Source organism: Drosophila bipectinata, chromosome 3L, assembly GCF_030179905.1.
Source record: "Drosophila bipectinata strain 14024-0381.07 chromosome 3L, DbipHiC1v2, whole genome shotgun sequence".
In the NCBI taxonomy this organism is placed as follows: domain Eukaryota; kingdom Metazoa; phylum Arthropoda; class Insecta; order Diptera; family Drosophilidae; genus Drosophila; species Drosophila bipectinata.
The window spans coordinates 13,840,142-13,866,109 of record NC_091738.1 but is presented as its reverse complement, the minus strand read 5'-3'; the positions used below and the strand labels follow the sequence as shown (position 1 = coordinate 13,866,109).

General features: G+C 45.1%; 2 protein-coding genes across 4 annotated transcripts; one reads left to right on the top strand and one right to left on the bottom strand.

Moving 5' to 3' along the window:
• Positions 1-83: 83 nt before the first annotated feature.
• On the bottom strand, positions 84-6,052 carry Lmx1a (LIM homeobox transcription factor 1 alpha). Of its 2 annotated transcripts, none has more exons than XM_017234397.3 (3): positions 5,177-6,052; positions 785-1,660; positions 84-720 (listed from the first exon to the last, which is right to left on the bottom strand). In XM_017234397.3, exons 1-3 carry the CDS (start codon positions 5,835-5,837, stop codon positions 467-469), a joined length of 1,791 nt encoding a protein of 596 aa, XP_017089886.2. In that variant the 5' UTR covers positions 5,838-6,052; the 3' UTR covers positions 84-466. The 2 variants fall into 2 exon arrangements, with proteins under 2 accessions (XP_017089886.2, XP_070136564.1); XM_070280463.1 differs by lacking the exon at positions 5,177-6,052 and adding an exon at positions 2,186-2,352.
• A 9,170-nt stretch (positions 6,053-15,222) lies between these two features.
• On the top strand, positions 15,223-16,767 carry LOC108120683 (uncharacterized). Of its 2 annotated transcripts, XM_043213803.2 has the most exons (4): positions 15,223-15,442; positions 15,511-15,660; positions 15,723-15,843; positions 15,955-16,767. In XM_043213803.2, exons 1-4 carry the CDS (start codon positions 15,356-15,358, stop codon positions 16,692-16,694), a joined length of 1,098 nt encoding a protein of 365 aa, XP_043069738.1. In that variant the 5' UTR covers positions 15,223-15,355; the 3' UTR covers positions 16,695-16,767. The 2 variants fall into 2 exon arrangements, with proteins under 2 accessions (XP_043069738.1, XP_070136514.1); XM_070280413.1 differs by having other exon boundaries at positions 15,225-15,442; positions 15,723-16,765.
• The last annotated feature ends 9,201 nt before the right edge of the window (positions 16,768-25,968 follow it).

Genomic DNA, 25,968 nt, shown 5'->3' with positions numbered 1-25,968 from the left:
AATCCCCCCAATATATTCGTAGCAAATATCAACCATTATTCAAAACGCCTCCCATAAATTTCGGTTAAGATGTATATTTTAGGGGGAACAGATTAAATTGCACTTGCTAATACAATTATTGACTTTTAAATTACATTTAATAACAATTTTCGGGGGGGATGCTAAAACTATTTACAAACATAGGGGGCACAGTGACCGTTTCGTGTTTCTTCATCAGATGTTCTACATTAATCTCTCCTTGTTTGCCTCTAGATTCTAGACTAACAACAAAATGTACTGCTATTCCAGTTTTTTTTTTTCATTTTCCATATCGCCACAATTCAAGAATCTTAAAATTTCAATTAGCTTAAAAAAATCACATTTCATGTATCTTGTTCTACAACTTCAAGGACTGATGGATCCCTGGCCGATCGGAGCCTGCAAACTCTAACGCTAATAAATTCGTCTCTGCCTCTCTCATGACCATCTAGTGCTCCGAGCTGAAGTAGGAGTTCTGCATCAGATACAGCTTGTCGATGGGGTTTATCAGGCTGTTGTTCAGGTTGGCCAGCATGTCGTGGGGATTCGAGTGGGAGTGCTGGTTGCCTGAGGAGCTGGTCGATTGCAGCTCCAGATTGTTCAGCGACAGCGAATCCGCGTCGTCGTCCAGCTGGTCGAAGTTGCTTCCATCCAGCGAGAGGTCCGAGCTGCAGAAACTGTCGTTCGAGTTGGCCGGATAGTCTGTAAGAGATCGAAGAAGTTAGTAGGGATATTCACTCCTATCACCTAAGTAGTGACAACTTACCATCCGGCGAGAAGGGCAAGTTCGGATTAAGGGGCTGGCTGGCAAAGGTGCTGTCCAAGCCACCCAGATACCCAGAACTGTCGCCACCAATCTCCTGCTTGACGCACTTTTCCTCTTTATCGTTGGTGTCCTTGTCGTCGGTGGCACTGGAGTTGCCCGCTCCCCGACCGCTGCCACTGCCCCCGGAGCCGCCATTCTGCTTGGCCTTGCGTTGGATCTTCTTCATCTTGGCCCGCTGGTTCTGGAACCAGACCTGCACCACGCGCACCGAGAGACCCGTGTCCTTGGCCAGGGCTTCGCGCACTTTCCGGCAGGGCTTGGGCGACTGATCGAAGGAGGCCTTGAACTGCTTCCGCTGCTGCGAGGTGAGGATGGTGCGGGGTCTCTTGGGGCCACGACGACCATCGCGCGGCCGTAGCAGATCCTCCTCGTCCAGACCCACGAAGCCGCAGTGCTGAGCCGCAGCCGCCGCCAAGAACATCTCCTTCTCCAGGTCGTGGCGGAAGCAGAAGAGCTGGCCGTCTCTCAGCATGAACTGCTCGCCCTTCTGCAGGGGCAGTCGGCAGGCGTAGCACACGAAGCAGGGCAGGTGGAAGACGAAGTTCGGGATGGGACGCATCACCAGCTCCTGGGGCAGGATCGCGTGGCAGCAGGAGGCGCACTTGACCCCGAACAGCCGGTCGTAGTCCATCTTGCAGTAGAGCTTCGAGTTGCGAACGTAGCAGGTGTGGTGGAGCTGCAGGCCGCAGTAGCAGCAGGCGAGGCACTGCTCGTGCCAGTTGGCCTCGCCGACGTTCATCAGGAAGCGGTCGTGGATCTTCTGGCCGCAGCCCTCGCACAGCTCAAAGTTCTTCTCGCACTTGATGTGGCCCACTTCTGGAAAGAAGAAAAAATAAGGATTATTATTTAGGATAAGATGAGGAGATGAAATATTTTCCTTGGTTTTAAACATGTAATAAACCCCAATAAAAGAATATTATTCTGCTTATGATTTCTCGCTTGTAGGGGACTTTTTCTTAGCGCCCCCTGGGATGGGCATACGCGGCGTATACGTGCTGGCAGCACATGTCGCAGCGAAATTATCATGACATGTGCTGCCATTGGCGCAAGGACCACCCTGACAATCGAATCGTGTGAAAATGCTTCAACGTCTCTCTTGTTTTTCCTGTCAAAGTCGAAGCAGGGAACATAAGAAAGAAACTCTTCGAGGAAAACAGAAAAGAAAAAAGATTATCTGACGCCTGCAACAGCTTGTATTGAAAGCTTGTTGATGCGTAATTGAAACGTAAAGTTTTCTGTATTTGTTTCGGGAATCTCCCTCATTATCTGTATCCTGCGCTCAATTGATTTTGCTTATTTGCACAAATTTAATCGGATGCCGAAGGATATACTTTTACATACGGACTTGAGGGCTCCTCCCCGCCACGAACTCACGCCAGAGCGGCACTAATCCTCCGCCCGTAGAGGCGCTCTTGAAACTGTAAACCAGTCATAAAAAGTAGTACCCGAAAACACAACAAAAGCTGCCTGCAGTAAACATAAAAAATATATGACGACCGCCACGAAAAATGTATGGAAGCATTTGAAAAATGAGCAGCAAGTTGGGGAAAGCCAGGCCAGCCGAGGGTGACTGCCAGGGAGTGGAGTGCTATATTATATGGCTGTGGCTCAGTGGCAGAAAAATGTGCATGATTTATGGTTGGCACAATGGCGGTCCCACACACACACCGCACCCCAAAAGAGGCGGCTACGTCTATGCAGATGTGTGCGTGAATAGTTGGTAACGAGGAGAATGGGGGTCACCATCCGCCCTAGCCTCTCCAAGGGGCGCCTGCTTTGTGTGCTAAGCCACTCCTGGCAAAAGCTGACAATGTTCTCCTATTCTCCCTGGATACAGTACTATATCGCCCAATATCCAAACCCTATTCCCTATGCAATCGCATCATCGATAAAGGTTTTTCCAACTCAAAACAAAAGTGCAAAAAAGGAAAACAGTGCAAAATGATTCATTTGATAGAGCCCCGGGGGAATAGCGTTTTGAATTTCGCCGTTTTTTAGAGCTTTCTCGCATCGATATTGTGTGACGGGTTTCCGTTTGTGTAATCTAATCGAAATTTATGGCATTTCGCTGCAGTTTTATGAACGTTACTCTTTGGTTACTAGGCCTGTCCTTTGTTGGCCCTTTTTTTTTGTGGGCCAGCCCAGACCCAGGCCCAGGCCCAGGACGCTGTGTGTTTTCGGGATTTTCTCTTTCATATCCAGCCCTTGGCGAATCTTGTCGAAAAATCAACAAACAACAAGCGCAAACAGTGAAAACAAGTGCGGCACACTCATGTCACAATACATAGATTAAACAGCAGATAAATCCAAAATCAACTCGACGATAAACAGCGAAAAAAAAAAAAGAAATTATAACCAGCTAATAGACATCGGCGTCGAAACAGTGTCCTCGGCGTTATCGCCGATAAAATGGCTTATCTGTCGTACTATATGGTGCATTTATTGACACATTGACAGCCCGGCCGGAGCTCTATGGAGATAAATGGGGGGACTATAGAGATCGGCCGGGCCGACTCCTGGCATTAATTCAGCCACTAACCGGAGCTCAGTCCGTCCACGTGCCGCGCAGATTTTTTTGGCAGCAGTTAGCCTTTTTGACAGACAGCTCATAATGGGACAGCCGTAATGACGGCTGCCAATTCGGTCTTAAAAACTTGTAGATAGTTTGTATCTACACGGAAAGAAATAGGAAATTGATCACAAGATTAAAATATATATATTTTTTGAGAAAACATACAAGATTCTTGGATGATTTCCACCAAAAAATCGTCAACTAAAACTAACAATTTATTATTGCATTTAATTTCCAGTGTATCTGGATCTCTGCGTGAAAGTGACATGGAGCTATGCATATGGCACATACTTCACTTCCACACTCGAGCACATCGACACACACACACACTCTGGAGCGGAGGAAGTTGAAGCCACCGCAGAAGCCAGATATGTATGCTGATACGCTCGGTGGAATACCTGACACTGAGTGTGCTCATTTCCGTGGTCTGGTCTCTGTCCTCCGAGAGCCCCGCACGACCATTTCGGAATTCCTCGACCTCTGCCAGCTTGATAGTTGAATTTAAACTGTGGGGGCACTGATAGTAGTTGTGGCAGTCGAGTGGAGTGGCTTTCGGGGCGCATTTGTGGCGGAAGCGGAAACTATTTGCTGCCATTTGGATCAATGGCAAGTGGCAAAAGGCGAGTGGCAAGTATTAATAGAAATTTCATTGAAAGCCTCAAATCAAGAAGGAGATCCCCCTCAAAAAGAAAAAAAAAACACAATCCACTTGGTCTCGGACGAGGTCTTCTCGGCATATGCATCACACATTGTTTGCACACTTTGCATTTTCAGGGGGAAATTCGCAAAAGTTTTCCACCGGCAACACTTTCCTGGCTGCTGGAAAGCTTCTGCCGAAAAGTGTTGCCTATTTTCTGGCTGTCTCGCACAAGTCCTGGTTTTTGTGCATGTGTGTTTGTGTCTGCATGCCAACGCATGTGTGTTGGATGGAGGATGTGGCCTGCCTTAATAGCCTTTTATTGGTTATGCCACGCCCTCGGCACGGGCGGGTGTCGGCCAGGTTCATTGTCAAAATTATTTTGTGGTCAACTTGCGTTCATACTTTTGGCAATACTTTGGCCCGTACATCCCCCCACCCCGCTCTCTCTGGCTCTTCAACTAAATCTATATCCTGCCATGTCAGTTTTAGGATTTATTTATGTTATTCATTTGATTTTATTTGCTTTAAAGGCCCACAGAAATCATTCATTTATAAAAACATGTCTCTATTTATGAATTTTAATAAACTCCTCCTAAACAAATAAAGTTGAAAATAAATATTGAATGGAAGCTATGATATTAATAATTTCGGATAAGGATAATTAAAATCCTTACTATTAAATGGCAACTAAACGCAAATAGACAGAAACATTAATGTGCTAATTATGATAAAATTATTAGAGTTCATGAGACCCAAAGGTAATCTAGAGAAACTTTTTATTTAAAAACCTTCTTTAAGCGAAAATCTGATAAACGTTTTGGTTATTTTCCCGAAAGGAAAGAATTCCTCTTGGCCCAAAGCCCAAGAACTTGGCACGCAAACTGGGGCCGGAGTTGGCCAGCTTGGGGATGGAGGTGGCCGCACACAATCAGGACCCGGCCGCCTACAGGTTCGCACCTGCCAGGAGAAGCTGCCGAGTCTCCGACCCCCAGGCTGGGCACACGCAACTATGCCAAAAACGAAAAGCGTGAAAACCCCGGAACGGCTCCCGGAATGGGGCCGAGACCGGAGCCGGGGAAATGCCTCGACTGCCGGTGTGCAAAATACTTTTGGAACATACCTGTGCGTCCACTACAATCGGCCGACAATTTCGGTGGGGCAGCCGATGTTGCTCCGGCTCCAGCGGCCGATCCATTTCCATTTCCGTTTCCTGTGGCCGCTGGCGTCAAGGATGGAGTGGCTGTTGGTGTTGCCGTTGTCGATGTTGCCGATGCAGCAGCAGCAGCCGCCGCGGCAGCAGCAGCAGCAACAGCGGCAGCAACTGCTCCGCCTAATTGCGAGGTGGCGACTGAAGGAGCTGCTGGTGTGGCAGCTCTAACACCATTAGCAACACCAGCAGCTGTTAATGTGTTGCAGGCAGAGTGGTTGCTGTTGTTGTTGTTGTTATTGCTGGGGCTATGTCCTGTGGGCGTGGGGCAGCTGTTAATTGGCACTGGCGTGGTCGAGACTGTGTGTTGCTGATGCTGGTGGAGTTGCTGCTGTTGTGCGGAAATTAGGGGGCCCGTTAATGAAGCCGTTGGGCTGTTGCTGCCGGAAATGTTGTTTCCTAAATGATTGTTGTTGTTGGTGGTGGTGCTGAGGTGCAAGGTATTACTGGCACTATTGCCAGGATTGGGATTCGGATTGTCCAGGAATCGAGCACCACCATGGTTCTGTTGGAGCGAATACAAGCCGCCACCGACTGGATTCAGATTCGTGGGCATCGGGTAGAACTCCAACATCTCAGTGTCTTTTCTTTTTATTTTGATTTTCTTGTTATTGTATCTTTAGAGTTCAGTTTCTTTTTATTCACAAAGTCACTCGCGAGTCACGACACACGAAAATCGAACCGATTCGTAAGATTGTTTATGAGTCTGGATGTCTGTGGCTGTTGTGTTCCGCTGCGGAGCGAGGACGACCAGCCGCGTTCGCTGTCAGATGGCGTGTGATCGAACAATCAGCGAAATCAAAGCATTTCACTTTGCCCTTCCACTGGGAAGTACGGCGGACAAAAGTCCCAGCCGAAACGTACCCCCGGGAGGCGCAACGGCCGGACTGCGCCTGCGCCTGTTTACAAAAGCAACGGAGCAACAACTGCCGACTACGGGCTCTGCTGCACGTGACGTGGGACGGCCAGGGGTGGCCACCGAGAGGCGATCCGGGGGTGGCTCCGTGTTGCAAGGGTTGCACCCGTGCCCGCTGCAACAACCCCACGTCCCTTCGGTGGCGCGGCGCATGTCTCGAGTGATTATTGTTGGCGAGGAAATTTCCGGAGCGCGGAGAAAATTTCCCTCCTCAACCAGAGGCCACACCTCAGCCGGGCTGCCATTGGCTGAATCCATTTCCCCGGCGACCATTTTTATGCGGTGCGCATGCCGCAGGGGAAGTCCCTTTGTTTCCTCTTTTTTTTGGTGCTTCCTTCAAGGAAGTCTTGGCTTTAATTCTAGGCGATTTAAGGGGCGTGTTGCTAGTGTTGCTGGTGTTGCTGTTGCAGCTGCTGGGCCACAAAGACATACTTGCACTTGCACTCGCGGCAACTTTGGCGTGTTCGCTGCTCGGCGACGACAATTTCCTCGAGTTGTTGCTTTGAGTGGCAAGACTGGACCAGAATGTCAGCAGCTACAACAAAAATAATAACAAAAGCGACAACAACAACCCACCCATAGCCTTGTCTTTCTTGGCCCTTTTTTGGAAATTGCATTTTACTTTTTTGCGAATGCAGAAAGTTGGGGATAAGCCAGCTGAAAATGGGTGATCTAGATACCAGGTTTCATTTTTTACTAAAATTATTCACAACAAAAGAAGATATCTATAAAAATCTTTAATACTTTGTTAAAGAAAAAACTAGGCCTATCTTTAGAAAAGTGAAAAATAAGGTACAATTATTAGATTATATTTATCAATCCTATATACTGTTTTAAAAAAATAAAGATATAACCGTATAATAGATTATTTTAAGGATTAAAGGAACCTCAGAGTGCTGCACCCTGTTGGAGCCTTTCAAGACATTCGACAAGACAAGCAATCAGGCCAGAAACCCATTTCCGCCATTCCCCCTCAAAAAACCAGGGAACTATCCGCCTCCGCAAACAGGCTCACACTGACACTGGCCCACACACACACACACTCGCCGAGTGAAAGAATAAAAGAAAGTGGAGCGGTAGAGAGAAAGGCGGAAGCTGGAAAGACAAACCAAACATGGGGCTGGGCACAAAAGTTTGGGCACTTCTTCTGGAGTCGGAGCAGGATGTCTTCTGCTTTGGCAACTTCATGGGGCGGCTTAAGACTAGGCTTTGGCGCAGCGTGAACTGCCGACCACGACACCCCCTCCTCGAAGTCGGATATGTTTCGCCAGCTTAGGGTTACCTGGCAGGAGCCCTAGTCCGGACCAAGTACGAGAATTTTGCGAACTTGTTCGCATCAAGCAGCACTTGTACCGGGAATTGGCATGGCGTGCTTCTTTCTGCTTTCGACTTTCTGGTTTCTTGTTTTTTGAACTCTGTGCTCCCCGCCCCGTCAGTTTGTGCAACTTTGAAAACTTTATTTACCGATTTCGACTGGCACAAAGGCCACTGAAGCCTTAGCTCAGGATCTGAGGCGATGTGCGCATTTGCTGTGGAATTATAACAAAGCAGCGAAAAAGTATCTGCAGCACGAGTTTCGCCTCGATTTCCCTCTGACCTGATGCGAATGTTTTCCGTATCGCATCCACATCCAGTACCCATCCACACACAACAAAGTCGACGGCAAGTGTGCACAGAATTTAAAGCAATTATTAGAAGTTTAGTCAGGCACTCTGGGCTCTGAATCTTTTTTGGAGGATTCATAGACGGAGAGTCCTGATGAAACATCTAAAATATATCTCTGAATTACCAATCAATATGTTAAAGAGCCTCTGATGACTGTTACCAGGTTGGTAACTAGCTTTTCCGAGCAAAGTTCAGATGGTTAATAGAACACTTTATGACGGCAATTGGCAGCCATTCAGAGGCGTGTGTATAATTAATCCTCGACCGTAAAACGCCTCAAACAGATAAGGCTAATGGGAGGGGTCTTCCACTAGTCAGCTGGCCACTGCTGTGGCTAAATTATAACCGTAATACAGGACCCATAAAGATAAATGTACCCCGTATCTGCAAGATAGCAACAGTCGAAAATTCAATTAACCTTGACAAAACGCAAAACCCATCGGCATTATGATGACAACATCATAGAGTCGATGAGTTCCGAAAACTACCTCTAAACAACAATGGCTCCGAGTGGAAATTGTCATAAAACAGGAAGATAAACAGGATCAGAAGGGACGGGGAATGCGAGGGAACTGGAAACAAATTTAATAAAAATCAGGACTCCCGGCAAAGGGTAGCAAGGGTTCGTTCCGTATTCGGATTCGGATTCAGACTTCGATTCGGGTTCAGTGCGTCCATTGTCCCTGCCCTTTTTTATCTATGGACAACGCCTGGGTAATATTGAACAACCACAACAACAACCATAACAACAGGAGCACGGTCGGCAGCCTCAGGATAAATAGTTTTTGTATGGCCCTTCAATTACCATTTGAGCATGATAAGCGCTAAAGAGGCATTGGAAAGTGGAAAGTGGCAGGAGCTGTCGGTCTCCATAGCTGGCAAGAAAGAATACCCAGTGGAAGAAACCGCACAAGACTCCTTGAAATATGCCTCGAAGGACCACCATTGCGGAGCCTGGCATAGGGGTCATTAGATGGAAACATTTACTTAGCAGCCACAAGCCTTTGGCGGCCAGTCGAGCAGAAACATCGGCCCCAGATGGAGCGGGTGGTGTCATTGTTTGTTTTGCCAAGGATCTATAATCGGAACACTCGAGGGGCCCTGCAGAATATAAAAAGATATATTTGGCCACAAGAAGGACTCCGCTACAGCTGCTCTGAGAATAAGGAAAAACTGTCAACACGCTGCTACTGCTTTTAGACGAACATCTAGGATCTATATCTAACAATTTCTCTCAGTGAGGCTGCTCAGTCGCCCTCCTCCTGCCACCAAATATGATATGTGTAAACAATGGGATGTGCCACGAATGCTGCACTGCACTAGCATCCTTAGAGGGAAAGTAGAGGGAGGCGAGCGGAGGGTACGCAGCAGGCCGACCCTGAAGTGGGCTAATTTGATGGTGTCCCGCGTGGCAAATGCAACCCCAGCGGTGGCAAGTCTGCCGTCCAGGCCTTCCAGGCCAGAAGGAAAAGTGTTAAAGGATTTATGCGCGTAATTTTGCAGATGTTTAGATTTAGCTGCAGCTTAAGTACACAACAAGAAATCGTTTTTAAATAGATATTTGAATGGAAAATATTTCAAACTTTAAAGGTTTAAAATACTAAAAGTAAGCGCAAGCAAGAATCTTCATTTATAAAACTATAACTCGTAGAACTCGTCCAAAAACTTTATTATTTTTCTTTTAAAAGGTCTGACTCTTTACTAAATTATAGACATTTTTTTCAGTGCCGCTTGCCTTTAATCATTTTCTGTCCAGTGTCAGCACCCGAGTCCATCTACAACCTCCAGGCAGCCGCTCTCTTCCCCCTGATCGAAATCGGATTCCCTTCACGGGCAGCCACTGACAGACATGCTGTCTCGCCTTGCTCATAACCAGGACACGTTAGACGTGAAGGACACGCAGGACTGAGAGTCCAAAAATGGAGCGAGGACCTGAAAGGCGAGTGCGAGGCTGCCTTTGTGAATGTGGATGTGAAGTGGCGCAGCATGTGCTCAATTTAGTTTTGAATATCGTCTGTCTTTTGGCTCCTTGGGCCTTCGAGATTCCAGTAATAATCCTTGTTTGTTCAATGTCAATTTTAGTAATGTTTGTTATTCCCCCCCGGACCTGATCTCTCTTAAGCTCCCACTGGGACTCTGTTTATTATTGGCTGTTGTGGCTTATTTGACTTTTGGATATTTTTTTCCGGCTTGCAACTTTGCAGGCTTTTGTTTATAATCGGGAATCGTGAATCGCGAATCGGAAATTAAACGATGTTTATGCCAAATGGGGACTTTTGGATTTAATGAGGCCCTGGGAAGAATGTGTGAGTCAGCCCGCTGGACATCGCAGTGGATCTGCATTTGCGCATTCCAGAGCAAAAACAAACAGTTGTGAGTTGGTGTGAAATTTTTGAATTCTGGGAGCCGCAGAGTCTGTGGCTGTGGCCAGGGTGAATACCGAATGCTGTATGTTGAATGCTGAATGCCGAATGCCGGGATCGTCCAATCGAAATCCGGCTCCCCAAATATTTAAAAGCCCGCAGCCCTTCGTCCTTGCCAGCACTAGCTCCTGGCCCCCACCGGTCTGTCAAAATGAAAATGATACTTTGAAGTTTTGGGCAACGACAAACGCCAAAGACAAATACAAATATTGGCAATACGCTAAAGCCAAAATCAAATAGAAGCCCAAGTTGGCCGAAACCGAAACCAATATTCATTTGGCGTGCGCTGGAGCGGCAATAAATTGCTCAGCTGCCAGTGACTGGCTACGCCGGAGATTTGCAGATTTTGGGGGTTTTCCAGGGCCAGTAACTAAGGGTGGGAGTGGGGGAGGTGGTATGGTTGGATGGGGACAAAGGTCAGAGGGTAGATACGCGATTCATACGCGTGTTTTTAGTGCTGCCCAGCGAAAGCCATAAAACTTATATTTCAAAAAGACCAGCCAGGCACTGTGATTTTAAATAAACATAAAATAGATAACAATTTCATATACAGGTATATGTAGGTATATTATTAATTACAATTATGTCTAGAATCTAAACACTTCAAGGTTCAGACAGCTTTATAGCTTGTACTTTTATACTGACAAAACAAGCACTATTTATAAGCTCAATGGAATATTAAATATAATATTAAAGAGTATGTAAGATTAAATATTTTGGGATCCTTTCTAATCACACTGTGCCACACGCAGCATCGATGGCCCCGCAAATTGTTTGCGTGCTGCTTTTGCTTGACTATTTTTCATTTTGCTAGTGGCCGCTTTAGTCCTGCCGCTACCGTCCCTCAGCCCCTACTCCCTTCTTGCCACCACTCTTCAGTAGAATTTTCGTTTTGCTTGCCAGAACATTTTCCAATTTCATTTGCGTTGAGAACGCGGAATGTGAGCGCGAACTGGCTTTCGGGGGGCATTCATCATTGGCAGGACGCCATCATCAGTTGCCGGCTTGGTGGGCATCATCGTCACCCGGCTCCATCGCCATTTCCAGCTCCATCATCATCACCATCACCATCGCCATCACCAGCTCCAGCTCCACCTCCAGCTCCATCGTCATCTCCATCTCCGGCACCCTAGACAGCCAGTTGGCCGTTTGAAAAAGCAACATTTCAGCCATATTTTTCTTGCTTTCAATTTGGCGTATCGCGCTTTGGCCATTTTTCATACGGACGCTTTGATGCGTAACCCGACAAATGCCCCCGGGTATCCCTCCCTATCCCTGATGCTCCCAAAGCTTCAGACTCTACTTTTTTCCAGCTGCCTCCGTTCTGGCCAAAACGCAAACGCATAAAACGCGTCCTTTGAGCGATTTGAAGTCAAGTGTAAAAAGCGTTTTTTGCCAAACAAAACGGAGAGAACAACAAATTGGCCGAGCACAGAATAAGCAAAGTGTTTTAAGTTTAATTTGAAAAATATTTGAATTTTGAGCATTTCTTGGGTCAGTGGTCAGTCATTAGTTCGACCCCATCTATGATTCATCACCAAATTGGTGTGATTATCCTTATTATCTGGTAACTGGCTGGGAAAAATCAGCCAAAGATATACATACATAAATTATAAAGCCGTAATGTGCAAACATCGGATATCCCTTTTGAAATGTTTCACAGAGTAATCCTCCCCTGGCACTTTCCCACCCATTCTGATTCCCATTCCCCATATCCACTTTTCTGCCAAACTCCAATCAGCCGCACAATCTCTGATTGCGACTTTGCTCGCATCGCAAACGTTTCAATATTTACACAAATTGCTTTCAACAGATACAGATTCAGATGCAGATACAGGCACAGATTCAGATACAGATAGGGATATGGATATGGATATGGATCGCATCTGTGTCCACCCAGTCGTTAAGCGCACTTCATGGCCAATCGCCGATACTAAAAGTTGTCATTTCAATCTGTCCCCGTCGAATATGTGTGTGATTCGGCCCATGGGAACGATTCCGAGGTTTGTTTAGTGTGGAATAAATGAGGGCAGGGCTCTGAAAACAATCGTAATGACCGTGGGTGGTTTCAGGTCTTTTGACAGGGGATAGCAAGGATATTGGCGTTGGCGTGCGAAAAGATCAAATCCTTTGTTTTCGGAGTTGGATTGATTTCGGGTTTATTTTATTTAAACTCTCTATCATTGTGCTTGATTTAGCAAAAATTAAGAACGTATTATATCCAATAGTAACTCTAGCCAATCTGAGGACTTTAGCTACCTCCTGCCATTTTTGAGGTCCTTATAGCTAGGATGGCCAATGGCCGAGCAGCGTTTATGGGGCTAAACCAGCTTGAGGTCAGCATAAAAATGCAGAAGCATAAAAATACAGACCAAGAGTGAATAAACAATAAAAAAAAATAAAAGACAAAAAAAACCAGGTCCTTTTTGGCAGTAGTTTCTGTTGTTCGGGTAGCACTTGTTGTGGTTGTTGGAGTTGTTTTTATTATTCCCAGGGACTACGACGACAAAGACCAAAGACAAGGCTATGGGGAGAGCCTGGCGAAAGCCAAAAAAAAATACAAATACATGGCCAACACACACACAATTGCAATGGCCATCTCATACATATTCCGTTTACGTAGCCCGTTCGTTTAACTGTTGTTTTTATGCGCTGCAGACAAATATTTGCTTTCCGACAATAGTCATAAATACCAAAAGCTACATGCTCGGCATACTTAGGAATACTCGCACACACACAGAGGCACACACACATACACACTAGCGCCCAGGGCGCAAATAGAAATCGAGGAAAGCAAATAGCGCACAGGATATGGTTTTTGGCAGGATAGTGGCAAAAGGAGCAGAGCAAAAAATGCGATGCCAGCGAAAAATGCTAGCGACTCGATCCTTTCGGAGAGGCGGCCACAAGGGGGTTGCGGGGCAAAGCGCCTGCAGGGCCAACAAAATGGCTGCGCAAAAAGCGGCAGCAGTCGCCAAAAATATTAGAACCAGGACAAAAAAGAACGAAAACGACTGCCGGCCAAAATGGCAGCAAAAGTGGCCACATCCCCATACCACTTTCCACGAGAGTAAATATATCTGCAAAAATAGCTTGGCAATGGTCAACGGAAACAAGTCAAAAGGTTTAACAGAATGGCGACCAACGGAAATGGGAAGTCCTTGGGCTACAGGACACACCAGCAACACATCAGAATTACTCACTTTTCGAATTCCATCACTGACCTGGTACATAAAAAATTATAAAGAGATTTGTTTATATATAATTATAAGAGGTAGATAGAGATTCTTATAGAAATTATTAAGAGAGTGGCTAAAAACATTCCAACTAATGGCTTTTAATATTTTTCGGCATTAGTATTCCATATATTGGGAAGAGTGTGGTGATCATATATGGGAAAGACGCCATATCTTGGCCAATATTCATTTGATTCTATAGCGGAATACCTTGAACGATTTGTAGATCCAATCTCCATTTATCTGCATTAAAATCTGAAAACCAATTTTTCAGATTTCTTTCAAAATTTTCTTGGGGGTTCCCTTCAAAAATCTCAAAATGTACGGGAACGTCATAATGATCTATTGGGATGGGCATATCGTGGCCAATATTCATCTGATTCTATTGCGGAATACCTTCAATGATTTGTAGATCCATTATCAACCAACTTGCTTTAAAGTCTGGAAACAAATTATTTTTTTTGAAAGTTTTCTAGGGGGTTTCTAGGGTTTTCTAGGGGTATTAATTCCCCATAAATCTGCATTAAAATCTAAAAGAAGATTTTTTTTTTAAATTTTCAATGAGACCTTGCAGTACCATATATTCCACGGTTTAAAGAAAACTCAATTTTAAGTAAATGGAGAGCGCCACGAATTTTTGACCCGCGAATTTGAAACTGGAATTGGAATATTGTGCAGCAGCAAAGGAGGAAAGCTTATCCATGTGAAAAATCTGTGCCGCGTGCCCCGAGTACGTTCCCCCGTTCCTGCCGGGCCGGTGCCTTTCACATACGATATTACACCTTCACGGCGACTATAGCGATGGAATCGAGAAGTGAAGAGCCACGGGACAAAGGGACGGATGACTGGGTGACTGTATGGCCGGCTGACTGGGAAACAAATAAACAAACAGGGGACTCACGTGCCTCGTCGGAGATTATCCGCGCATCGCAATCGCAACACCAACAAACAAACTACCCGCGGCGGGGTAGTAGGATTTGGATCTGCAGGGCAATCGTCCGATTCCCATTCCCATTAAGAGGACCTGTTTGACTTGCAAAGACCCAGGCCAGACCACACCCCGAGAATACCTCGGCCACTCTGAAAAAAAAATTCCCCTTCTGGCTGCTTTTTGCGATGCTAATCTCGGCGAAATGTTACAAAATGTTTAACAATTAAGTAGCGACACGCGCTGCCACGTTTCGAGTGTGTGTGCTCCTGGGAGTTTCTTTTTTTATTTTTATTGGGATATATCACTTACAGATACGGATATTGGAAGGCTGCTACAGATACGGATACGCGGCACTCGATGCTCGATTAAGCAGAGGGTGCGACGGCACTTGATGATGTGCCAATGTACCGATGCTGATCGCGGCGATAAAAAATGCAAAGAGCCAATCAAGAGTTCAAGTTGAATGGGAATAACATGTGTAGTCCTTGAGGTCGAGGTCCTTGAGGACAAGTGGCCTGTCATCGTGTGTATGTGGGAAAAGGAAGGCAAAGGATCCACGGTAATTGAAAACCACACATAATAATTCTAATGATTTTTGAATTTATGTTTATTAATGCAAAAAATATGCACTTTACACTTTTTTAGTACATTTATAATGTTTCTGTTAACGAAAATATCAAAGTATACGTGCAGAAGTCCCTAATGTAGTGTAGAGGAAGTCGCCAAAATGAAAACTTTTTAAGTAGCCCTGGCGCTAGCTGATACAGTGCAGTATTTCGATAAATTGTAATCTGGCATTAGACGTTATCGAAGTGCCCCCACCTCTTTCTTTTTTTTCACGTGGTCCAGAAAATAGGTGGTCTGCCAATTCACAGAAGCTTAACAAAAAAAAAACGAAAAAGGTACAAAGTCTTAAACGTGATGTCAAATTTTGATCCGTTCTCGTTTTTGGAAGATATGAGATCGTTCGGGCATTTCAATTTCAATGCCCCGAATGGCAACTTCACGGTAAGTTTTAACAATTCATCACGTGCTTTCGAAAGTTTCAAATCTAATTGGCGGGTTTATTGAAAAAGGGTAATAGCCAATACACCCCTCCTCCTTTCAACGGATCCACTGAGGGCGTCGACTTTAATAATCCGCTTCCTTCGCTGACTATGTTAACCCCAGGACCGGAAAGGGGCGTCTTCATAATGGGAACGGTTCCCGAGCGGATGATTCCAGCGGTAGGTTATGCCTCAGTTTAGTTTGTGTTTGGTATAATATATTTACTTTGGGGTTTTTTCAGCTATCCAATCTAATGAGAGAATTCCAGAGATTCTCTTTTAGCCCTGTGGGTCGGCAGTCCACAAGCATGCAGGCGATTGTGGAACCAAATCCAGAGGACCTATCTGATTCGCAGCCTTCAGGTCAACTCGGACAAAATGTGAATGATAATAGTAGTTGGCCCATAATACCATCAATTGAAGAATCAGAAACCGTGCCGATATACCAATCCTCTGCGAATTCGCAGCCTTCAGGTCAACTCGGACAAAATGTGTATGATAATAGTAGTTGGCCCATAATACCATCATTTGAAGAATCAGAAACCGTGCCGATATGCCAATCCTCTGGGAATTCGCCAAATGTGTATGATAATAGTAGTTGGCCCATAATACCATCATTTGAAGAATTAGAAACCGTGCCGATATACCAATCGTCTGGGAATTCGCAGAGGTATCTTCCGTCTTACGGATCCCAGCAGGCTCCGCAGTCCCAGCAGCAGGCTCAGACCCAGCAACAGCAGCAGAACTACCGAGCTGGAGGTACTGGTACAAATGCCATCACTGGTTCAACTGCAAATGGAGCACGTGTTGCAGCCAATCCTCCATTGTCTTTGGAGTACTATCCAACTGATCCTGGGTATCCCCAGACCTCTGGTCCGGCTGAAGTGCTAAATTTGTGCGATGGGATTCGTAAAGTCGACTTGAAAATGATTGGCGTGCTGCATGGTGAGAACCGGAAAAACAGATGCGAGTACTGCTACGATGGTAGCTTCCGATCCATCAAGCTCATGGTGAATGGGAAAGGTTTTCAGCAAAAGAAGATGCAGTGCCGCTTTTGCTGGAAGCAGCTGCCTGACTGGGATCAGTACGGCGACCACCTGGCAAAATGTGAGCCTGTGAAGATGCCTTACGGCTGCTGCTTGTGCCCATTCAAAGCCATGACTCGTGCTGAGCTAGAGGATCACTTTCTTAACTGCGATGGAGACGACATTTAAATAAATATTAACACTCATTCATTTTAATAAGTAAAATAAAAAAAAATATAAAGCCACAAAAAATAAAAAATTAAAAAAAAAAAAATCTTTTAACACTAATAAAATAACAGAAAAGAAAGAAAGCTAGGGGTGAGAATGGGTACAGGACCATAAGGACAACGACAAGGAAACGATAAAAGACCAACGACATGCGACAACAGAGCGGGAAGTTTGCATTGCATGCACACCACATGCATGCACACAGAAGGATATGAGGCACATGCTTGCAGGACTCATCCTGGCAGGCACACATACACACACACAGATGAACAGACAGCCCTCGCACAACCGCATAGCAGGCAAATGACACAAACAACGAACTGAAACGAAGTATAACCAGTGAAAAAAATCAACATGGCTTCAGTAGAAAAGCAGTTAAGCGGCCATGGCTTTTTGCCTCCGACATTCCTGTAGATGTCGGTGAGTGTGTGTGTGTGCTGGTCCTGTTTGGCAGGACAACCAATTGAGGCTCCACTTGTCATGCACGTACGGACATGAAAAGAAACACCCACTGGCGTGCGTCCCATGTCAATATCAGCGACCAGCTACATTTTGGCACTCCAGTTGCCAGAAGCCATCGTCCTGCTACACTACCATTCAGGATACGCCCGCAACTGCCCACTCTGGGCAAGCCACTACCTCCCACTGCCAATTGGTGGACGCTTCACTGCGTCCAATGACAAACCAAATATGCTTCGTGGCTTTTCCGCTAGACTCGATACCGGCCATACCGGCCAACTCATACACTCAGAGGAAACACTCACACTCATACCAATTTGAAATTGTTGGTTTTTACAGAATAATATTCCTGTTTTTCAAAACAAATTATAAATATTTAACTTTTTTAGCCTCAGAATCTAAGATTATACTAAAAGTTATACTAGAAATACTTTAAAGTTTAAACTAAAAAGAAAAAAAATAAACAGGTTTCAAACATACATTTTATCTAATTATTCTTGTATTACCTTACATATTCAAATATTACTCACTATTCCTATATTAAATTACTCATCAAATATTTCTCACTTCTTATTCTTTCTCTATATTTTAAAGAGATTTTAATTTGTATTTTTCAAAAATGTATACTATTTAAAAATAAAAACCCACAACCATATAGGGTCGTTTTTTTTTAAAGTGCACCCACACGCACTCGAAATCAATCAGACTCCAGCTCACAGGACATGTTACGGGTCATGAATGCCGCTTTGGCCATCGGCAGCATTCAGTCAATGTAAATGTAAATTTTCGCCTTTTTGTGGATCCCAACACTGTGCGACTGTGGTGGACTCCTCCTTCCGGAGTCCGAAGTCACGACTCTGACCATGATGAAGTGCAGCAGCAAGAGCACCAGCGATACGAAGAAGCCATTGTTGACATTTCAACATTTGACCACCGGCTGGACCGACTGACGAGCATACACACATACTTACTCTTGCCACAGCCGCCACAAAAAGCTCCATGCTGCGTGTGCGTCTCTCGAGCCGCACTCGAAGGCCAGTTTCCCATTCATGGCCACGGCAAGTGTTGCAAAGTTAATTACCAACAGGACTCCAGACTCGGTTAGAGCGGGACGCAGTTGCATGACAGGCGCTGGATGTCAAAGGGCTCGAAAATTGAAGGCCTCCCTTGTCAGCCGAATGGCTTTGGGGTATTGAGAAGGGGTTTACCAGGATGACCATGGACGCTGTGGTAAGAAAATTAAAGAATCTCTATATATGATTTATGTTTCACTAAGTTAAGGCAGGTAAGGTCTCATGAAATTTCTCGATTGGACCGACTCTCAATTAAGTATTTCAGGGGCCATCGACTGTCGGAAGAGTTCCAACCCTCAACTTGAATCCAAAACTGTACAGATCCAAGGGAAACCACACCCATTATTGCCAGTTGAGGTTGATGTTTTCAAATTCGACTTGACAAGCTCCAGAGGCAGAGCCACACACATTTCCCGATGCTACACTTATTAAAATTCATAGGAGTACCAAAGGACCCCCACGTATAGGACCCGGTTGAGTCCGTGAAAGCCTCCGGCGGGATGAGGAGAAAGCCCAACATAAACAAAGTAGTTGCCTGGTTGCCTTGGCTCGACGCAAAGTAAACATAAATAAGAGCAAACGGAAACAGAGGAAAAGGAGCTGTGCCCTCTGAGAAGACTACGACGACGACTCCGATTAGGTAAATACGGAGGTGAAGGCGCCGCTTCAAAGGATTCGAGATGCCACGACATCTTAATGATGATGTCATGAATAAATTAGTAGACGACTGGATGGAAACTACTATTTCGGCAGGAGCTAAATCATCTCCACGTGCCGGGGCGGAGTAGTGGATGAGATGGGAATGCCACTTCCCATTCGCCCAACTTAATGACAAAAATGAAGTGAACCGCAAAAAGTGGCATTGCGGTTACCGGAAAGGGCTGAGACTGAGGGGGCGTGGCAGGCTTAGCCGGAGCCGCCACAAAGCTCAAAAAATGTCTACGACCCACGCACGCACGTGTGAAAATCCCTTATATCCTCCCGATGAAGTCATTTAAATTAACTTGCGAATTATGCAAATGTGTGACAAAAGTGAAACTTCTTCCAGCCAGGGGTAGGTGTTCCTTTGCAGGTGGCCACCGGTCCGACATCAGTGTTGCAGCCACGCCTCCTTCAACACCCCGACTGCCGGGGTTGAAAATTAATTAGTTGCGCCTATTTTTGCGATCAATCATTCAATTTTCTGCGCCATAAAATCTCGTCGACCGCCCGGAAAACAAAAAAGGCATCAACACTTTCCGCAAAACAAGGACGCCACTTGTCCAACAAGCTGCTAGTTGGCTGCCATCGCCCCCGGACCTGTCCCGGTCCTCATCATCCGGTTCTGCACTGTTCCGCTGGAAACTGCCTCGTCATTTATGCGCTACGCTTTTTACGATGCGGGCTTGTCCTTGTTCCTCCTCCGGCTGCAGCCACCACCAGGGTTCGATTTTCGGGCGTGGAGGGGTGGGCCATGGTGATGACGAGTTTTTCCCGGATGGAAACCAGGATGAGGATGAGGACCAAGCAGAAACTGGGCTTGTCAGGCAACGCAATCTGTCACCATCCGAATAGTAATGAGCAAAAAAGCGATCATGATTGTTATTGCGATTGAACACAGGGTTCCCAAAAAAAACTAGTTAGACAATTTATTTCGATGAAAAAACTAACAATTTCGGAAACAAGCTTACATTTTATTTTACTCAAACTAAACTAGAACTAAAGCGAAATAGGATCATCTCTTAAATATTTCCTTTGGCTGTGGGTTCTTTGAGAATGAGAGTTACTATATAAACATGAACCATTTTTCAGAAAGTGCTATACTCTTACCAAAACTCAGACCTTTCGTTGGCAAATTGTTTTATTTAAAATAATTCGAAATATTCGAGCCGGCAGCGAAATTAGCCAAATTAACACCTTGCTAAGTCTGGAGTCTGGAGCGGCTTAGGCCTGCAAATAATTGAAATATTTTTTGCTCTAATAAAAGGACCCGAGCCGCAGGGATAAGCCGGAGTTGTGTGGCACATTTAAGTCCAGCTAAGACGAGGGTCAAAGGGTCAGGGGTGATGTGGGTGCACGAAAAAAAAGTTGACCTTTTGTGCCTTCTTTTATTCTCTCACTCAATTACGGCCGCGGGTTCTGGCCAGCACAGAACCACTTGGCAGCAGCAGCGGTAGTCTATTTGGGCAAATACTTCGGGCCATTTAAACAATTTCCATTAACAAATATGCGCAAATTGGCCAACGGCGGTTTTACAAATAAATTGCACAAAAAACCAACTTTGACAAAAATGGGAAAAAACAAAAACTGATCCAAACCGAAACGAACCGAGATACATATATATGAATGTTCAATCTTTTTCAACCGAAATGCATGAAATATTTTTGCAAATTATTTTTATGCACTTCATTAAATATTCCAGCAATTTGCGAGCCCCAAAATCGCTCCGAGCCAAGGCAGCCTGGCGCACTTTAATCAACCGTAAAATGTTGACCTTTTTTGTTCAAGGCCCGGGCCCGCAACATGTTGTTGAAATTTCTCCCCAGGAGTGGGTGTGGGCGGAGGTCAGAGCGTGTGGTGAGCCTAATGGACCGACAACCCGGACTTGCACTAATAGTAGTACCAGGATCATCGGGTTTGGGCCTCGCCCGGATTGAGACAGCTTTCCCCGGCCTGCATTTACATAATTTATGCCGTTTGGAGTGGGTCCCGGGAAGGAGTTCAAAAATGTAGCCGGGGATGGATATCGGGATAAGGCCATGACTCAGTTTATGACATTCTCCGCCTGCTGCGGCTGGGAGTCTCATAATTTCCACGTGCCGAGTGACTTTGAGGTTTTATGACAAAAAGTATTTATGAATGAGAATGAAAAACATTACAATATGAAACACTGGTCCTTGTACTCGTCCTCAACCTAAGCGTTGTCCTGCCAGTCAATATCTAAATGGAATATTTAGCTTTATTTATGCGCATATAAATGCACAAGGCATTGGCACTTGGATTCATATATTCAATGGCCATATTCTCTGACGTACATGCATTATTTATGCATCCACTGAGGCCACACAAAATTCATAAACATTTGTTGTGCAAATTTCTTTGGGATGTTTCTCACGCCCTGGCTTATCCGCCTCCCACCCTGCTTCTCCACAGCGGCCGAGGAACATCCCACCCCCTGTGCCACATCCTCATCTCTGGCGATTGCCAATAAATTCACATCAAAGGTCTTTATTTGTATTTGCTTAGCAGCGAGCTCCGAAAAGGATGCTCACAGGACTCAAACAGCCAGCGGCCTCCCAGGCCCGGCCTGTGCAAATATCATTTTCGTTTCAATTGAGCATCTCTCGGCTTAGGGCATTACTCGGCCTAGGCACAGGCCAGGCCCAGGACTTCGAGCGACACTCCCGTCATCGGCTAATCCTGCTGCCTGGCAACTAGAAAATCATTTAGCAGCAGCCCGCAAGGATACCAATGCGAGCACATCCTGATACTGCGGCCGGCACGTGTCTATTGAGCGAATTCAGAGCCTTCTTTGCACTGAGAAAAAAGGATTACTACAACTACATATATATATACTTTCTTTTTGGATGAATCTTTGTTGAATAATACATATTAAAAATCATCATCCCTAATATTTTGTTTTCCAGTAGAGATTTTTCTTTAGTTTTAGATGAATTTCTCCCTGTGTAGAAGTTACTCCGGCTTCCCAAAACTAGTCTCCCTCCTTGCATTGCAATGAACTCAACACTTGAGCCGTCTAACTGACAAAGTAACTCTCGGATTTAGCCGAATGACCGCCAATGGATTTTTAAATACCCAACACACGCTCCTCCGTCTCCGGATCCGGTGGGCGGCTAAAATTAAACACCCTGCCGCCCTCGGCCAGATTGAAGGCGGAGGATGCCCAAATAAATAACTCAATTGTTTTGTTGACATTTTATTTGACACGTGACTTTGACTGGTTAAACACACGACCTTCCCGGCACCCCATCCCACCCATTCCGCCGCGCTCCCAGCTTAATGCTGCTTTGTTCTTTTTGCGGTTCATGTGGTCGCCGGCGCTGCCATTAGAACGCTTCAGCCGGCAGCAATTAATCTGGAAGGTGTCCATTAAGGCAGACACGCGCTCCGCCGGCTGTGAAAACTCGGCAAACAGGTAAAGGAGGGAGGTGGGCGGTGGGCAAGGCGGGGCTTCAGGACATTAAGGGGTGATGCTGTGAATGGCCGTGTAATAGTGTCAATTTTGTATTTATGGCCCTTTACTGGGCGGCCCTTTAGCGAATTATTAAATGTTTAAGTTATTTTTATTAATATTGGTTAAACTTAGTATGCATTGGAATGGTAAGTAAACAGATCCTTTTGAAAGTTTGTAGAGATAAAATGACTAATCTATCAACTGAATAAATATCACACCTCAATGCCCAAAGCCAATACATGAATATGCGAGTTTTCGATTGGTATAACAGCCAGGATGTATATATATTTCTACCCTGAAAGGCCAAAGAAGTTTTCAAGTGAAATATGCAAATGTACGAGAAACTTTTCTACAGGACTAATGCAAATTTCCTCAAAATAACCGGCAACAAAAAATTTGCATATGTATGCGTATACAGGAGGACTGCTCCGCCCGCAACGGAAACGGAAGTGAGGCCATCAACCACACATAAGCAAACAGAGCCACATACACCGACGGTACAGTGAGGCCCAAAAATGTGCATGACTTGTTTAGTTTGAAAAAGTTTTGTTCGCCGGAGCCACCTATTTGCCCAGACCCGCCCCAGACCCACCGCTTTCTCCGGCTTTCTTGTTTGTCTGCAAAGACCTTTGACTTTCTTTTAAAACAATTTGGCTTTGTGTGTGTAAGGGTGGGGGCTTTTTTGTGTGTGTGCGTTCATGTGGTTGCTGACACAAACCAAATTTTAAACAAAAGAAAGCTGAAAGCATTTGGCGCTGCTCATGAGACAAACCAACTTACGTTGTTGGCCAACGGAAACCGCACTCACACACAAGCCTCGCACACTCACACACTAGCACGGTAGCGTAGCACACACACACACACGTCCTTCTAGTGCTAAGTGACTGTGGGGCTTTGTTGTTCCTTTGAAGCGCCAGCAACGGCACTGAAGTATATTGTTAACAGGATATATAATACACAAAATAAAGTTTTCAGCCAAAGTTACACAAAAGTATTTTACAAGTCCTAGCCCCCGCCCCGCCTCCTCTATCCACTTCAATCCTGAGCCGGATCCTGGCCAGGAGGATATTCTGCGGCAGGGAAACGTGCATCACCTTTCAGTCGTCCTGTGTGTTTGATTTTGGGTATTGTTTTACTTTCTGTTGATTCTTCGGCCTTGCCGCTCAAAACTCGGGTGGGAGAATTAAATCAAACTAAAAGGATATTTCCGATATTTCCGAGAATATATGTTTTTCCTAACATATTCTTTAGAATTCCTATTCTTAGAATTCCTTAAAATCCCTAGCTCTATTTTATGTGTGAACCATTGAATGGTTGCTCTTTTGCTTTTCAAAGAATGTTCAAACTTAAGAGCTTGCGAATTTAAATTTTTAAAATAAATTAAAAATCCAAAAGGATCTTTTAAAGACATCCTAAAATCTTTTAAACAAAAATCTTTTAACGCCCGAATCATTTTCAAGTTTTGTGGGCCAAATTGAAGCCTTCTAGTCAGGCACTGTCCTGCCATTTATCACGGCCTACTTTCCGGTGGGGAAAGAGAATCCGGACTCCGAACCGAATTGAGGACCGGAACGGGGGCGTGGCAAAAAATAAACTGGCAACTGGCGACGAGCTGTCAGCTGGCAAAGCTTTACGAGTATTGAAGCATTCGTACGGGGCAAAAATAAATGTTTTCAAATGTTTGACGCGCACTGACAACAAATAAGCACATCCGAGTGGGGCCGTGGTTGGGGGGTGTCCTTTGGTCCTGACATCCTGCCAGTCCCCCACCCCAAAACACCAATACCCAGGCAGAGAAACGCACACACTCTTTTTCGGCGAGGATGTGCGGGTGTGTGGGTGCGTGCGTTTAATGTCTGTAATTTACCGTTAAGTAGACAAGTATTAATGGTAGAATACCAACGGAATGCGTAGCAGAACGCAGCTCCGCAAACATACAAAACAGGGCCATAAGAGTCACAGACAAGACGAGAGCAGTCAACAGTCATGAAAGCCATGAAAAAAGGAAGCTACAGAGAGAGAAACTAGGGGGAGAAAAGCATCATTGATATTTAATTTGAGTCATATAAAAAACCTCTTCAAAAAGGTAAATATTCAGTTACGATTGCCCAAAATATCTTGTATTCTTATTGGTGACCGAAACATGATAAAATTAAATTAGGGTCTACAAAATATAATTTATCTAGTTGTTTAAATTTATAAAAAATACTTTTAAAATAAAAATAAAAAACATTTTATATTAGATTCTAACCTTATTCCTTTCTGTGCTTCAATGGCAAAAAACAAAATGGCGACGAGGACGAGGACGACATCCGTTTGACTTGACGTTGAAGTTACATGTTAACTGTGGCAGTGCCACCCCCATAAACCACCCACACCCACACCCCCACACACGCACACCAGTCCACTCGCACTGGCACACACACACTCACAAACACAAATAAGCAATTGTCATTGTGGCGCGCGCATGTTGCCGCCCCAGCAGAGATGTCAAAAAAAAGGAAAGGAAAACAAGAAAAAAGTTTAAGGAGCCAAAACGGAAAAAAAAAACGTCAAGAAATTCCAAAGAAAACTCAACTTTGGATTGTTGGCATTTTTGTTGTGTGCTTTGAATGCTGTGGGGGATGGGGTAGGAGTGTGGGGTTGGTGGGTATTGGGAATTGAGGGGCTCCGAGAAATACTTGAGCGTTAAAATAGTAGATAAAGCGAAATGACAAGGATGGGAGCGACAAAACAAACGCGCCATTTTTCTGACGTTTCGCAATTTGACATTTTACGTGATTTTTGGACCGGGGCCAGGGACTCTCTGGTCCTGGCTATGTGACTTGCCATTTGCCGAAAATTACAAACTGCCAAAGTGCTATGTGTGCAGGCTGCTCTTATGTAATTGAGTTCGAAAGCGGCCAGCTCAACCACTGAACAGCAACCAACCACCCAGCCCTGCCGCCAACCACCCACAAAAAAAGTCCCGACTCCTTGGAGGAACTGAAACTGAAGCAGAAGCACATTTTTCACAATTCATTTCATTTAGCCGCGTTCGCTGCGAGGCAACATTATTACAAAAAATATTGCTCAAAATAGAAGAAAGCTGGCTAAGAAAACGGAGAACCGAGAACGAAAAAAATGGCAGCATAACTTAAGGCGCTTTCGCATGAGCACACAAAAAAATGGAGCGCTTTAAACAAAAGGAGCAAAAAAAAAAAAAAACGAAGAACAAATGCTGCAGAATAATTTCGTTTTTTGTTTACATTCGTCCTCTTTCCACTTTTCCACATTTCCAAAAGGCAACATTTCAAAGTCCTCGTTGTTGTCGTCATCGCCGTCCTTAGCCCCCTTAGCTTCCGATCCGCATCCTTATGCCACCGTCATCGTAGTGGATGTGACTAGACTAAGATGGATTAAGCCCCAAGTAGCACACCCGAGCCATTATTCTCCGACATCACGAAAGAGCTACGAGTGAAAGAACTAAACAATTTTTCTTGATTTCCCCATTTCTCCACTGCCGCCAGTACTTTCGCAGCTGCCCCGG